Source organism: Seriola lalandi, unplaced genomic scaffold (genome assembly GCF_002814215.2).
Source record: "Seriola lalandi dorsalis isolate HSWRI2012SDOR001 ecotype SW California unplaced genomic scaffold, Sedor1 jcf7180002054517, whole genome shotgun sequence".
Taxonomy (NCBI): Eukaryota; Metazoa; Chordata; class Actinopteri; order Carangiformes; family Carangidae; genus Seriola; species Seriola lalandi.
Window position 1 is genome coordinate 736,188 of NW_019525070.1, and position 12,371 is coordinate 748,558.

The 12,371-nt window shown below is 41.7% G+C and overlaps 3 protein-coding genes across 4 annotated transcripts in view; 1 reads left to right on the forward strand and 2 right to left on the reverse strand.

The window, feature by feature from the left end:
- Positions 1-6,194, reverse strand: part of mvk (mevalonate kinase) — a 7,598-nt gene extending 1,404 nt beyond the window's left edge. The window contains exons 1-9 of one of the 2 annotated variants that reach the window (XM_023413486.2): positions 5,813-6,194; positions 5,257-5,404; positions 4,937-5,081; positions 3,056-3,211; positions 2,264-2,367; positions 2,057-2,102; positions 1,796-1,886; positions 1,231-1,350; positions 873-1,026 (exon numbers count right to left, since the gene is read on the reverse strand). In XM_023413486.2, the coding sequence (XP_023269254.1) occupies positions 873-1,026; positions 1,231-1,350; positions 1,796-1,886; positions 2,057-2,102; positions 2,264-2,367; positions 3,056-3,211; positions 4,937-5,081; positions 5,257-5,404; positions 5,813-5,890 (1,042 nt within the window). In that variant the 5' untranslated portion in view covers positions 5,891-6,194. Of the gene's footprint in view, positions 1-872; positions 1,027-1,230; positions 1,351-1,795; positions 1,887-2,056; positions 2,103-2,263; positions 2,368-3,055; positions 3,212-4,936; positions 5,085-5,256; positions 5,405-5,812 lie in introns of both variants that reach the window. The other variant, XM_023413485.2, reaches the window with a different exon arrangement.
- A 147-nt stretch (positions 6,195-6,341) lies between these two features.
- Positions 6,342-8,046, forward strand: mmab (metabolism of cobalamin associated B). Its single transcript, XM_023413502.2, has 9 exons — positions 6,342-6,501; positions 6,715-6,773; positions 6,860-6,953; positions 7,039-7,096; positions 7,186-7,258; positions 7,348-7,445; positions 7,534-7,598; positions 7,712-7,771; positions 7,853-8,046. The coding sequence occupies exons 1-9, from the start codon at positions 6,398-6,400 to the stop codon at positions 7,935-7,937; spliced, it is 696 nt and encodes a 231-aa protein (XP_023269270.1). The 5' UTR covers positions 6,342-6,397; the 3' UTR covers positions 7,938-8,046.
- On the reverse strand, positions 7,098-12,115 carry aldh3b4 (aldehyde dehydrogenase 3 family, member B4). Its single transcript, XM_023413501.2, has 10 exons — positions 11,765-12,115; positions 11,166-11,361; positions 10,938-11,048; positions 10,507-10,627; positions 10,325-10,410; positions 9,698-9,779; positions 9,221-9,610; positions 8,944-9,110; positions 8,745-8,844; positions 7,098-8,650 (listed from the first exon to the last, which is right to left on the reverse strand). The coding sequence occupies exons 1-10, from the start codon at positions 11,818-11,820 to the stop codon at positions 8,451-8,453; spliced, it is 1,509 nt and encodes a 502-aa protein (XP_023269269.1). The 5' UTR covers positions 11,821-12,115; the 3' UTR covers positions 7,098-8,450.
- Positions 12,116-12,371: the final 256 nt, after the last annotated feature.

Genomic DNA, 12,371 nt, shown 5'->3' on the forward strand with positions numbered 1-12,371 from the left:
CCCCCCCCCCCCCCCTTTACCACTTTAACATACTGTATAAACTCTCTAAACGTAGAATAAAAATTGTTCTGCAGCTCTTCAGCTCAGCAGGGAGGACACAGCTGCACAGCAACACTCATGCTAACCACAGTTGAAAATTTAATGCTACAGCAGCTTTTAACGTAATGATAAAATAACTTAACTTAGCGCTTGTTTAAAAAACAAGCCTTATCACATAGACTCTCTGAGAACATTACAGAAGACAGATGCTAGGCAATCTATTTGAAAATAGCTGCAATTCACAGAAAGGGAAATGCTTGCTGAGAAAACAAATAAATAGCATTTTGAAATCTATTTGAAGGATTTTAAACTTATTAAAATTCTGTATGCTACAGGCTGCAGGCATAAACAAAGACTCAGCTCACAGGTTCTTTGCTTGTTTGCTTTGTCAAAGGGAGGATGATACAAAGTTTCCTTATAACCAATTGCATTGTAGTACCCACACACCAAAAGACCCTTCTTTTGCAGCCTTCTCATCATTTCCTGCCACTCAAACTGTTGTTTCAGAAAGGAAGAGTGAGGGAGCGTTTGAGGAAAAACTGAACAGTTGTTGTCAGCAGGAGTCTGACAGTTTGGCTCATCAAACTTCCTTCATCAAATTGAGTTCATCATAGGACAAATCCATCACAGGAATAGCGGTATAGCCTTGACTAAATGAGGGATTCATTTCATTTATATGCATCACTTAAAGTGGAGAAGTAATTACAACAGCAGGTACAGTATGTTCCTTTGGGAAAAAAAAAAATAGACAAACCTTTGACTTTACCCTTTTTGCAAACATTTAAAATGCACACTGTTATGACATTCACAGCACAGCGATTGGCCAACAGTACCTGGTCTCAGAAGTGTAATGCCACAGCCTCCACCCCCTGCACCGGTTAGCTTGCTGTGGAGCCCTCTGGTCAGCGTGACCCGACACAGTGTGTCCAGGGCAGGGTGTCCCACCCCCATCACATTCAGATGGTGCTGGTTAATGTCAATGAGCTCCTATAAATCATATGACATTCACATACCTGTTGTTAATACCTGTTGCTCACTGGAGGGATTTGCTGCATGAAAATGAATATGGGGTCTTTGAACTATAAGCATGCAATTACATTTAACCATCTCGACAAATTATCTACAATGTGTAGATGTATGTAACGTACAGTGTGCACAATGTGTTTTACACAACCTATAAATATAAGGTACCTCTAGAATATTGTAGTGCTCTCCTGTGATGGGCTCAGAGGTCATCTCTGAAAGGACTTTCTCACAAGTGCAGGAAACGGCATCAACTGAGTCAAGTACAGGGGTCATGATTGAGGGAAACTGCAGGGGGGAGGGGGGACAAAAAGAAAAGAAATCATCATCTCCAACGTAGCAGCAGGTCTCCATAAAGCCTTTACTGCAGGTTATATGCAAAACAAGTGCCTGTGCCTGTTTGTTTAAAACATCCGAACAGGTTTATGATGGATAAGCTGTATACAAATACAGACTGTAAAATGTCAGGTTTGACTTTGGCTGTGTTCCAGCCTGATCACAACACTGCCACAACACCATCCAGGCCTATCTATGTCTGAGGCAGGAATCTGCACACCTGCTGGTGTCACCAAGGCAACAGCACACAGGGGTGCTGGCTAAGAGTTTAATTTCAATATTTTATGAAGGCACTCGACGCCAGACTCTGGAGTATCTGCCATGCAAAAGCACCGCCTATTATATTAATTACAGTGTCGACAAGTAACACACGGGGGAGGAAGAAACCATTTAGTACCTTGTTAATTTTGTCCTTCACCCTGGCAACAAGTACCTTGGTGCTACGTGGTACTTTGGTGTTAGTGAGGAGGATTCTTAATAATGGCACCCTGGAAGTAAAGTGGAGAGATCACAGAGTTCATACAGACATATTATTCAGATGCACACATTTTATTCAGATTATATTTGTTTTCTGTGACCAAAAAAAAAAAAAACTGATTTTATTAATTCACTTGCTTTAAATTAAATAAAATTAAAAACTGTTCATCAGTGTCAGTACCTGCTCAGTGGTATTATCTTCCCAGCCAAGAATCTCAGCATGCCCCCTACATAGAGGGAAATCAAAATCATTAAACAGATAATCATCGGATGATAATGAAAAGTCGTGGTACAATACTCTGATGATTCCACTAAAGAGTGCCGAGAGTCCACAGAGACGAGGGGAAGTATAACACCATATGTACTGCCAGATAATTTCAGACCTCACCCCATGTTCCTACAGCGTTGTCTACTCCTGAAGGATTCCCGTGGATGATCATTTCCCCTTGAAAAGCCCAGCTGTTGATCAGCTCCAGGTCCTCCTGACACCACCTGCAATCATTTTAAAATGAAAGGAAGAGCTTTAAAGCCCAAGAGACTCTCTGACCTGACCTCTACCTTCCACTCTATCACCTAACCAAACACTGGTATATGGCCCAGACTAGGCATCTCACAAAATGCGGGTGTTGACAATAATTTCTGCAAAGTCCTCTGTTACTACCAAGAACCAAAGAAGAACAATGACAAGAATTTATCTAAAATGTGACATTTTGGGAGGTACAAATGGAGTTACATACAGGGAGTTTACAAAATTGAGCTGTGAAGTGAAATATCTTAATAAAAATCTAATATTTGATGCAAAGCTTTTATGGCTAAATAAGGAATTAATAAAAACAAAATAGTTGACACATTCATTAAAGATGTTACATTATACACTTCTAAAAGATAGTATTTATTGACCCCCAACCACGTATCAATGTTTGTACTAATTATAACATGAATCAAAGTCTTTAATTCTCCATTATCTTTATTCAGGAAAGGCTGTTTACATAATCTGGGAAATGTGAGAAGTAAAATCACCTCTGTGATTAAATATACTGGTTAGTTTTTGTGTCTTTTTAGAGCATACTGATCAGGCCTAATGATTCTTTGTGTGCAGAATTGTCTATGTAGACTGTATACAGACTGCTACACAGCTGGAGACCTTTTTTTTGTCGTTGTTTTTTTTTTTTTTTTTTACCTGCCAGTGTGATCCCACTCTTTGAGAGGAGTGGGAATGGCTCCTCTTGCACTGAGCAGAGCTGCAGCTAAACACACTGAGTAGGCAGCACTCGAACCCAGTCCCGCTCCAGTCGGAAGCTCCGACCACACAGACAAGGTCAGGCTGGGCAGCTCGCTGAGAATAAAGTATAAACATAAAAAACAAACATAAAAACTGGGCTTCTCTTTGTACATAAACACTTAAATACTGCATATATAACTTATTACGGTTATTAAGAGATGAGTGCAGATGATTGTGATGACTGATGATGGTGACAATATAAAAGTATTTACTGCATGGGCCTTTGGAATTTGTAATTGTGTCCACAACCTATGAGCATTTTTACACAAAAAAATGAAGTAAATAATGTATCATGTCCTCTTCTTTACATTTACATTAACTGGTACAATAACTGTTTTTCATAACTGTGTCAGGCACAACAATCCATACACTACTATATCTAACAGAAGAAACTTGCTTGACACTGACTGTCCATGTCTGTCAGGGAAGCTGCTTTTGGGCAGACAAGAGAATACTCTAAACTAATTGTCCGGCTCTTCTCTCAAGGGGAAAAACACATTCAGACTTGTTAAAGGCTGCAGTGTGGCCCAGTGCCAGACTCTCATTAGTGACCATACTGTCAGAACCCATCACCTCTCTCAGACACGCCAGCACCGTGTCAGCGCCGATTAAACCTCTCGACAACCTGCAGCTCTAATGTTCCTGAGCATCTTCCCTGTTCACAGCTGCTCGTGCCGCTAACACTAACATCCGGCCTTTCTGTCTGTTTCTCTTTAATATCTTCATTTGCAAGTGGAGGGATTTTTTTTCTGCTTTTTTCCTGAACACATCTACATAAAAAAGGAGCACATTATTGCAAAGCAAGCTTTATCAAAAGAGCTGCAAAGAGTAACGACATAGAAAGTACACTGAGAATGTGACTGCATGAGAGCAGTGTAATAAACCTTCAGATGATGACAAGTACTTGTGACCTTTGTTGTTTTACGTAAATGTTGTTTACATTTACAGCTTTTAGTTGACACAAGAGCTGAACATTACAGCATCGTTTCAGTTCAAAGTCACAGTGCAAAGTGTAAAATGTCTACGGTACACTACAGTTCTCATCACTTTACATAATGCTACACATGAGCATCAGCATGGCATCATTTAATTTGAACTGGCTGTAGCTCATATGCAAAGTTACAGTCTCTCAAATTCAGGTGTGGCAGACAGAGTTTCCACAAGGTGGAGGTGTTTTGTCAATATACAAATTTCCTGCACCACCTACACTACAGCCACATAAAGTTCTCACTGCTGCAGTTTTAACAGTTGCACCAACTTCAGCCAATGAGTGTTACAGCTTCATTTTTTTTGTCTCTCTTACACCTGTTTTTTATTCTATGTGTGTCTTTTAGATTTTACATCTTACACTTGTTTTAGTTCAAATAAAATGCTAGAAATGAAACATCATTATGTTACACTATCCTCCAGAGGACATAAAACGAGCAGAGGACTGATGATGATATGACCAGAATCCACACTAGCCAATATTCAGTAAAAAACAAAATCAAATCAAATTCTCTAACACATACTCACGATCATTGGCTATTAAATAAAGAGATGCAGCTGCAACACTTTTTGCCTGAAGGTGATGGAAATGTCAAATCTACATTCTGTTGCTTCCCATTGCCTGTTGATGGAGCACATTCAAACTGCTAGCACCACATCTCTGCAACTGGATGATATGTTCTGGGCCTCGTCTCTGGTTTTCCTTTTATACCTTTTTTTGGAGTCATCCTAGCTAACAAGCTGTAATACTAAAATGAACAAATGCTTAGAGGAACAGTAGTGCTGTCTCACCTTGATCCAAACAGTGAGAGGTAGAGGTAGAGGAAGGATAAGGTTGCCATGTTGCAAGTATCCAGGTTTCCATTTGTTACACCGACAAATTCACGCAGTCTCTGCACAAGTTCAGGGTCCAGACGTTTCATCTCCTCCCCCTTAGCTGCTATTAGATACAATAACAAGACAACAATCAACAACACACACTTTAATATGTAGATGTGTGAGCAACATGGACATTTTTCAGTATGTGCTGGACTATGTGACGCATGACATAACATTAAAAAAATCCAGTGTGTGTAGGCGGTTACAGCCTCCAGCGCTGCATCATCCCTTACCACAAGAATAAGGAAGAAGCTGCTTCAGCTCTGTCAGGTTCCAGCAGAGAAATGTGTCGATATTTGGGAGGTTGATGCACACTTTGCCAGTAGTAGTGGTCTCCAATCGTAAATATGTTCTCAGGTTCAAACTGACAGCAAGAGCCACCTGTGCAGGAGCAACAACAGAGGTCAAAGGGTTATGAAAGAATCACGATGATCAAGTTTTAGCCTAGGCTAGTATTAGCTGAAGTTTATTTTTCAATACTACCAGATTGCTCCAAGGTATACCATGGCTTTGTGATTATTGAATGTGTTTTCCATACAGTGCAATAGCAAAATTAACATGAACCACTGGCAGTAGTAGTAAGAAGAGACATCCTCTGGGAGAGAGGCAAATAGCAGTAAAATACACAACACACAAAGGTTTTTGTGTGGTATCTGGACAACTGTCCTGCAAACCCGTGGTTCTACAATTACTATAACATCGTAGTTTCTGTTGAAATACTTACAACAGAAAAAATCTCATAAACTCCTTATCTTGATTGTTAGCAGTACACTTTTCCTCACAGGTTACCTTTCCATGCACAACTGCATGCTCTCCGTGGAGGATCGCCTTCCCAGGAGCAGACACGAAGAAGTCATTGGCTGGCATTTCTGTGACAAAGTGCACAACGTGTCTGGAGCTGCTTCAACTTATCTCTGACAGTGTTGTTATTACAGGCTAGCTCGGCCACCTCTAGCTAAGGTTAATCCTCTACAGCAGCAACAAGCAGTCGACAGCTCTGCCCAAGAGGTCTGCGCTTTTCAGGAACGCTCGACGAATATAAGGGGCTTAGCAAAGCTAGAAAAAAACTTTTACGGTCTAAAACCAGGGGGATGCTCTAAGATCACACTTTCAGCGCGGCGTGATAAAACCATGTTAAAAACACAGCTGACACACCAAGAGCAAGACAGGTTCCGTTTCCAACATCCAATCAGCGCCGCAGCTACTTGAACATATATTCTTCTGTCCAATCAGCGTCCGGAGCTCTTCCACCACCCGGTGAGTTGACCAATCGTGCGATTAAAAAGAAACGCCCATAAACTACGGACACCACGGAGGGACATACAAGTATTACATATCATCCGTCTGCCTTAGCTGTTAGCCATTAGCTTGAACATGGCTTCGTTTATTATCAAATCTGCCCACCTCCGCTGTGTTGCAAGGACAGGCCGGCTCATAAGCGAGCACCGGACAAGGAAAACGTTGTGTTCAGACAGAAGGTAGTCGTGCATCCCTGCTCTTTGTCAAAGTACTTGTGCAAAGTGTTGAGCCCTGATAATGTCATTCATGTAACTGTCAATGTACTATAGCAGAGTGATAGCTAGTTAGCTGCTACACAGGGATACACATGTATACATGTAGATAAAATAAAGGTAATTTTAGCACAAATGGCATTATTCTTTATACTGACCCGCTGTCCTTTTCCCCTACAGTTATGCCACCGAGGTAGACAACAGGGTTCCCAAAATATACACCAAAACTGGAGACAAAGGTAGCTACAGAGTTTTACTGGGAAAACAATGTTACAGTAAATAGTTCTTTAAAAAGTTGACTTGATTCTTACTGCACCCCTTAAAGGTTTCTCAAGCACATTTACAGGAGAAAGGAGGCCAAAGGAAGATCATATTTTTGAAGCCCTAGGAAATACAGATGAGCTTTCATCAGCTATAGGGTAAAATCTCAACTATTCAAATGTCACAGGTCATTTTAAAGCTTCTGCCTCACCCAAGTTGATCATGTTGAACTGTACATTACAGCTTGGCCAGAGAATTTTGCCTCGACAAAGGTCACACGTTCACAGATCAGTTGGACAAGGTTTGATTTTCATGTTGCATTTATTAACTTCTTGAGTGCTGCAAGTTTTACATTCAGCAGAAATCAGATTTCTGACTTTATTTTTGCAGATACAGTGCATTTTACAAGATGTGGGCTCCAATATCGCCACCCCTCGATCATCTGCAAGAGAAAGTCACATAAGTATGGACATGTTGCAAATCTCATGTAGTGAAATTGTCATTTTACTATGTCTTGTGTGCTTCATGTTTTTTCTCTTCTGTTCTCGCTAGAGAAAACCAAATTTACTGCTCAGCCAATCACAGACCTGGAAACCTGGATTGATAACTTTACAAAAGAACTCAGTCCACTGACCAACTTCATTTTACCTGTAAGCCCATTTGTGCATCTGTATATATGGAATTCTTGTGTGTGTCCAGGTTTTCCTGTTGCACTAACATTTATACTTTGTTTCATAGTCTGGAGGGAAGAGCAGTGCAGCTTTGCACTTAGCTCGGACAGTCTGTCGGCGAGCAGAGCGCAGGTCAGTTATAGCATGTTCCTAGGTTGTAACATTATCTTGATTGAGTTAAATTTATCCATTTGTCTTGCTTCGCCAGTGTAGTTGGCTCTGACAGCTCTTTGCTTTTGTCATAGTGTTGCTCCAGTTGTGCGGTCAGGGGAAGCCGATCCAGATGTTGCAAAGTTTCTGAACAGGTCAGTCTATTGCTTTAAAATTAAGTATGAGAACATGGTTCCTCCTCCACATGTCATTAATGTCCCTACATTTTCACTCAGATTGAGCGACTACCTGTTCACTGTGGCCAGATATGCAGCCATGAAAGAAGGCAACGCGGAGAAAATCTACAAAAGACCCCAATGACCAGTTTGTCACATGAGGATTACGACAAAGTTTGATTTTGTTATGGTTGATGCAGATACTTCAGTTATATTGTAAATATATAAATAAATCATAATGGGGTCCAAAATTGTTTTCTGGTTTTGATCCAACTTTTTTCTTAGCTTAATGTGAGAATGTAAGTCATAATAAAGTAGTGGCTAAATCTTTAACCATTCAGTCAGTACATATGTGCATCCAAAATACTGGTATCCAGTCATTTAATTTTGCACAGATAATGTTTCAATGTACATTCAGTTGAGATGATCTACACAAACATTAAATAATTGAGATTAACCCTCGATGTTGTTGGTCCCACATAGTCGTACCACACTGAGATTAAACTACTATGGATATCCTCTGTTAGACATGGCCGTAGATTTTGCTCTCATCTCTTTTTCAATGCACTAGTAATACATTTGCATGTAAAGACTGTTCGCAACCTAGGGGGCACTTGCTTGTCTTCCAACATGGCTCTGCTACCACCCTCCCACACAGTCACAGGATCTGGCACCAGCCCTGGCTCTTCTGGGACAGGCTACTGGCCCATGTCATTAGAGACAGATTGCGGTCCTCATAGGGCGGATAACGCAGATAGGTGACACAATCGAACCGTGTGCCTCTTAGCAGGCAGGATTTCCTGTGAGAGAAGGTATCAAAGCTGTAGCGGCCGTGGTAAGAACCCGTTCCACTGGCACCTGTCAAAAGAAAAATGTTGGGAGAGTGGATAGATTGCTGGAAACATACCAGCACTATGTTCACACATTTTATACAGTGACACAACAGACTTACCTACTCCACCGAAAGGCAGAGCCACCATCAAACTCTGCAGGACGCTGTCATTAGAGCAAAAGCTTCCACTAGACGTTTCACTCATTAGTCTTGAAATAACCTGCAGCGCCAGGAAGGCAAACGTGGTCAGAATGCTTGTTGGCTACCCAAGGCGGGGTAATTCATACAGAGTGTTTTAATGTTAATTGTTGCCATGTACCTTACTGTTGCTGGAATATGCATACACACAGAGGGGTTTCTCTTGCTTATTAATGAAAGCTATTGCCTCATCCACATTGTTCACAGTCAGAACCGGGAGAATTGGGCCAAAAACGTCCTGTTGCATAATGGGGTCTGATTCTGCCACCTCTGTCAAAATTGTTGGAGCTTCAGATAGAACAAAATAAAAAAGTGAGTAGTGAGTTTACAACACGATCCGATAGTTTGCATGTATTTGCTGGCTTTATTTTGACAGATCCAACATTGAGGATTCTTACCAATATATTTCTCTGCTTCTATCACCTGCCCACCCACAGCCACCTTGCCAGATCTCCACAGCATGTCTCTTGCGCGGTTAAAGATCTCCAGATTGACCATGCGGCCAAGGCTGCGGGATTCTCGGGGATCAGAACCGTAGAATTGCATCAGGCAGCATTTCAGGGCCTGCACGAGCCGTTCTTTGACATCCGCGTGGCACAGGATGTAATCTGGAGCCACCAAGCTCTGTCCGGCATTGTGGAAACGAGCCCAAGCAACGCGCTGTGCGGTGGTGGCAATGTCACAGTGTTTGTCCACGTAACATGGATTCTTGCCTCCCAAAATCAGGGTGACAGGTGTAAGAGTGCGAGCTGCAGCCTGAGCAATTCTGCTTCCCTCCCCTCTGTTTCCTAGGGATCGACAGCCATCCTTTTATACATTAGGAATAATTCAATAAATGTGCATTACGTTTGTTTTGAGTGTGATTTCATCTTTACCTGTGAAGAGGACATGATCAAATTTGAGCTCCACAACTTCAGGCAAGTCATTTGTGCCTGCAAGAATCACATGGAAGCATTCCTTGAGGAAAATAAGAATTTTAGATCAGATCATTACATTTTAACTGGAGTACTGTAGTACATCTGCAAAATCATAGTTTGAGAGTCAGATCTTCAGTCAGTCTTGGATAACAAAAAGGTGGAGGTGTCCATACTTCCAGATTTGACAGTATCCAACCTCTATACAATCTCATGTCACATAAATCTACTCATTTGGGTCAGAACATATGACCCCCTTGAAAAGCACACAGACTAAAAGGCGTCATTTTAAGTTTTTAAGTAAATGAGTCATTAAGCTACCTTGCTGGAATCTACAATTAGAGTGGAGGGTTTTGCTCTGATTGCAGCCACCAAAACTGACAGTTCTCCTTTTATCTGACCTCATTATTTGTGATGAGAGGAATCAAAATACAGAACCACCTAATCCATTAGATTATCTACTTAAGACTCAACATTAGATCAAAGAAACAAATGTTACTCTTTGTGATACATCAAGGGTCAAGTGTCACTTGCAAAATTGCACCCATTGGAGTAAGCCATCCTCCCTGCTCACTTGAAACTACTCACATTGTCCAAGTAAAAAGGAATGAGACGATGGAGGAGCTCTGATGCGTGAGCGGTGCACTCAGACGGACTGATGATGGCGCAGTTTCCTGCACAAATGAACCAAACATCATTAGCGTCTGTCAGATCCTTTCGAAGCTCATGTAAAGAAAAACTGAATGATTGAATGAATGTGTTTGCTGCACCTGCTGCGATGGCCCCTACCAGCGGCACCAGACACATTTGGACAGGACTACACCAGGTCCCCATGATAAACACCACCCCCAGCGGCTCACTGAGCACCAGACACTCGTCCAACGTGGTGGACTAAACCAATCAGACAAAATGAGGTTAGAGGTGAAACATGACACTTAGGAATTTATCAAGTTGAAATAGTTGATCAGTGCACAGGTTGACGAACAGAGAGGAGTAAAAGGCATCAGCCCACCTTGTTCATATAATAAGGGCAAGGCAACTTAAGTTTTAATCTGCTTTGGCGAGCTCAGCACAATACATTTCTTTGTACCAGCAAGAAGGAATGTGCTCTCGAAAAAGGTTGTGCAAATCATGAATAATCCCAGTATTATTGTGAAGATGTTTTTGGTAAAAATGGGCTTTTCAAAGTGCATAGTCTCACCAGGTTTCTTTCTACATGCTGTGGCTGCATCCACTTCTTCAGATTGTTAATGGCATGAAGTGCTTCATTCTTCACAAGCATCAGTTCTGACACAACTGTCTCAAACCTTGGCTGATTAAAAAAAAAGACAAAAGTGCCAAGGAATTACTGTTTGGATCTATTATGTCAATACTTGGGTATAAAAATGAGATTATTACACAGCACATACACATTTCCTCTCCTCCTTACCTTGTGAAGGTCCCTTCCAAGAGCATCCACAAAGTCACACTCGTGTTCCTCCAGCATCCGCACCATAGCCTCCAGCTGAGCCAGTCTGAAGTTCTCCTTGACGGTGCGGCCAGCTTGAAAGGCAACTCTGGCCCTCCTCAGTAGATCCACACACTCCAATGGATACGTCTTCAAACACGGCTCCCCCAGCCTCGTCCTGGAACAGTAGCCAAATCACTCATTTTACTACTCTACAAGGCAATTCAACACATTCTCAGTCCATTTCTTATCACAATACCTTCTGCATGTTAACCGGCCATTCCTCTGACAAGCATTGCAGGCCCTAACTTTTCCACTCATGCTTATTCCAGTCAAGATTTCTCCAGTGCTGATCTCTCTGAATGAGTTACTGTGCAGTTAAGCCTATGCACCAGTGGCAGGGAGGATAGTGAAAACCCCAATAACTCCAGCCAGTCAGGTGATGCACATACACTAACAAGTCTAATCTTTAACCCAGCTCCTGCAGTGCATCGTGCAGAGGAGGACCACAACTGAAAAAATTACTTGGCTGCTTGTTTTGCAAGTTTTGGTTATGTCATTAAATTCAACAAGTCATTTACCTGCGTAGCGCTTTGAACCATCGGGCTGGAGATGGGCTCGGCGGACTGCTGCTCATGGATATTCTGCAGGTTCAAGTTGACACAGCTGGGACAGTTGCAAATATTGTTGTGGGAATCCTCACAACAGCGGCCGGTCACCTCGCAGGAAGAGTCGCACAGTGCAGGGACCGAGCACAAAGAGAAAATGACTCAGACGTGCGCATTTACACCATAATCCGCCCTGCACGTTCTTCAGGAAAACCACAAACTTTGGTGTTGCGAGACATTCCCAATCCCACAGCCTCTTGTTAAGGTTTCAAACTAATTTCTAGAGCAATAAAATACTTGAGTCCCGTGCGTAGCTCCACAGTGGAGTTGTGAGCGTCCTGCCCAACTCAGCAGGTGTTTGCAATAAACTAATTATTTTTTTCAAATTAAGAGTTGAGGCAGTGTCAGTTTGTTCTGAGAAAAGGAAAAAAAAACCACCCATTATGTGTGAATAATTTAAAGAAAATGATTTATAGAATACTGGTGTACATGATTTAACATTACAGGGGGGGAAAAAAGTATCTTACACATGGACAAATCTTACATGAGGAATCTCCTATTTTTTTTTTCATTTAACAAC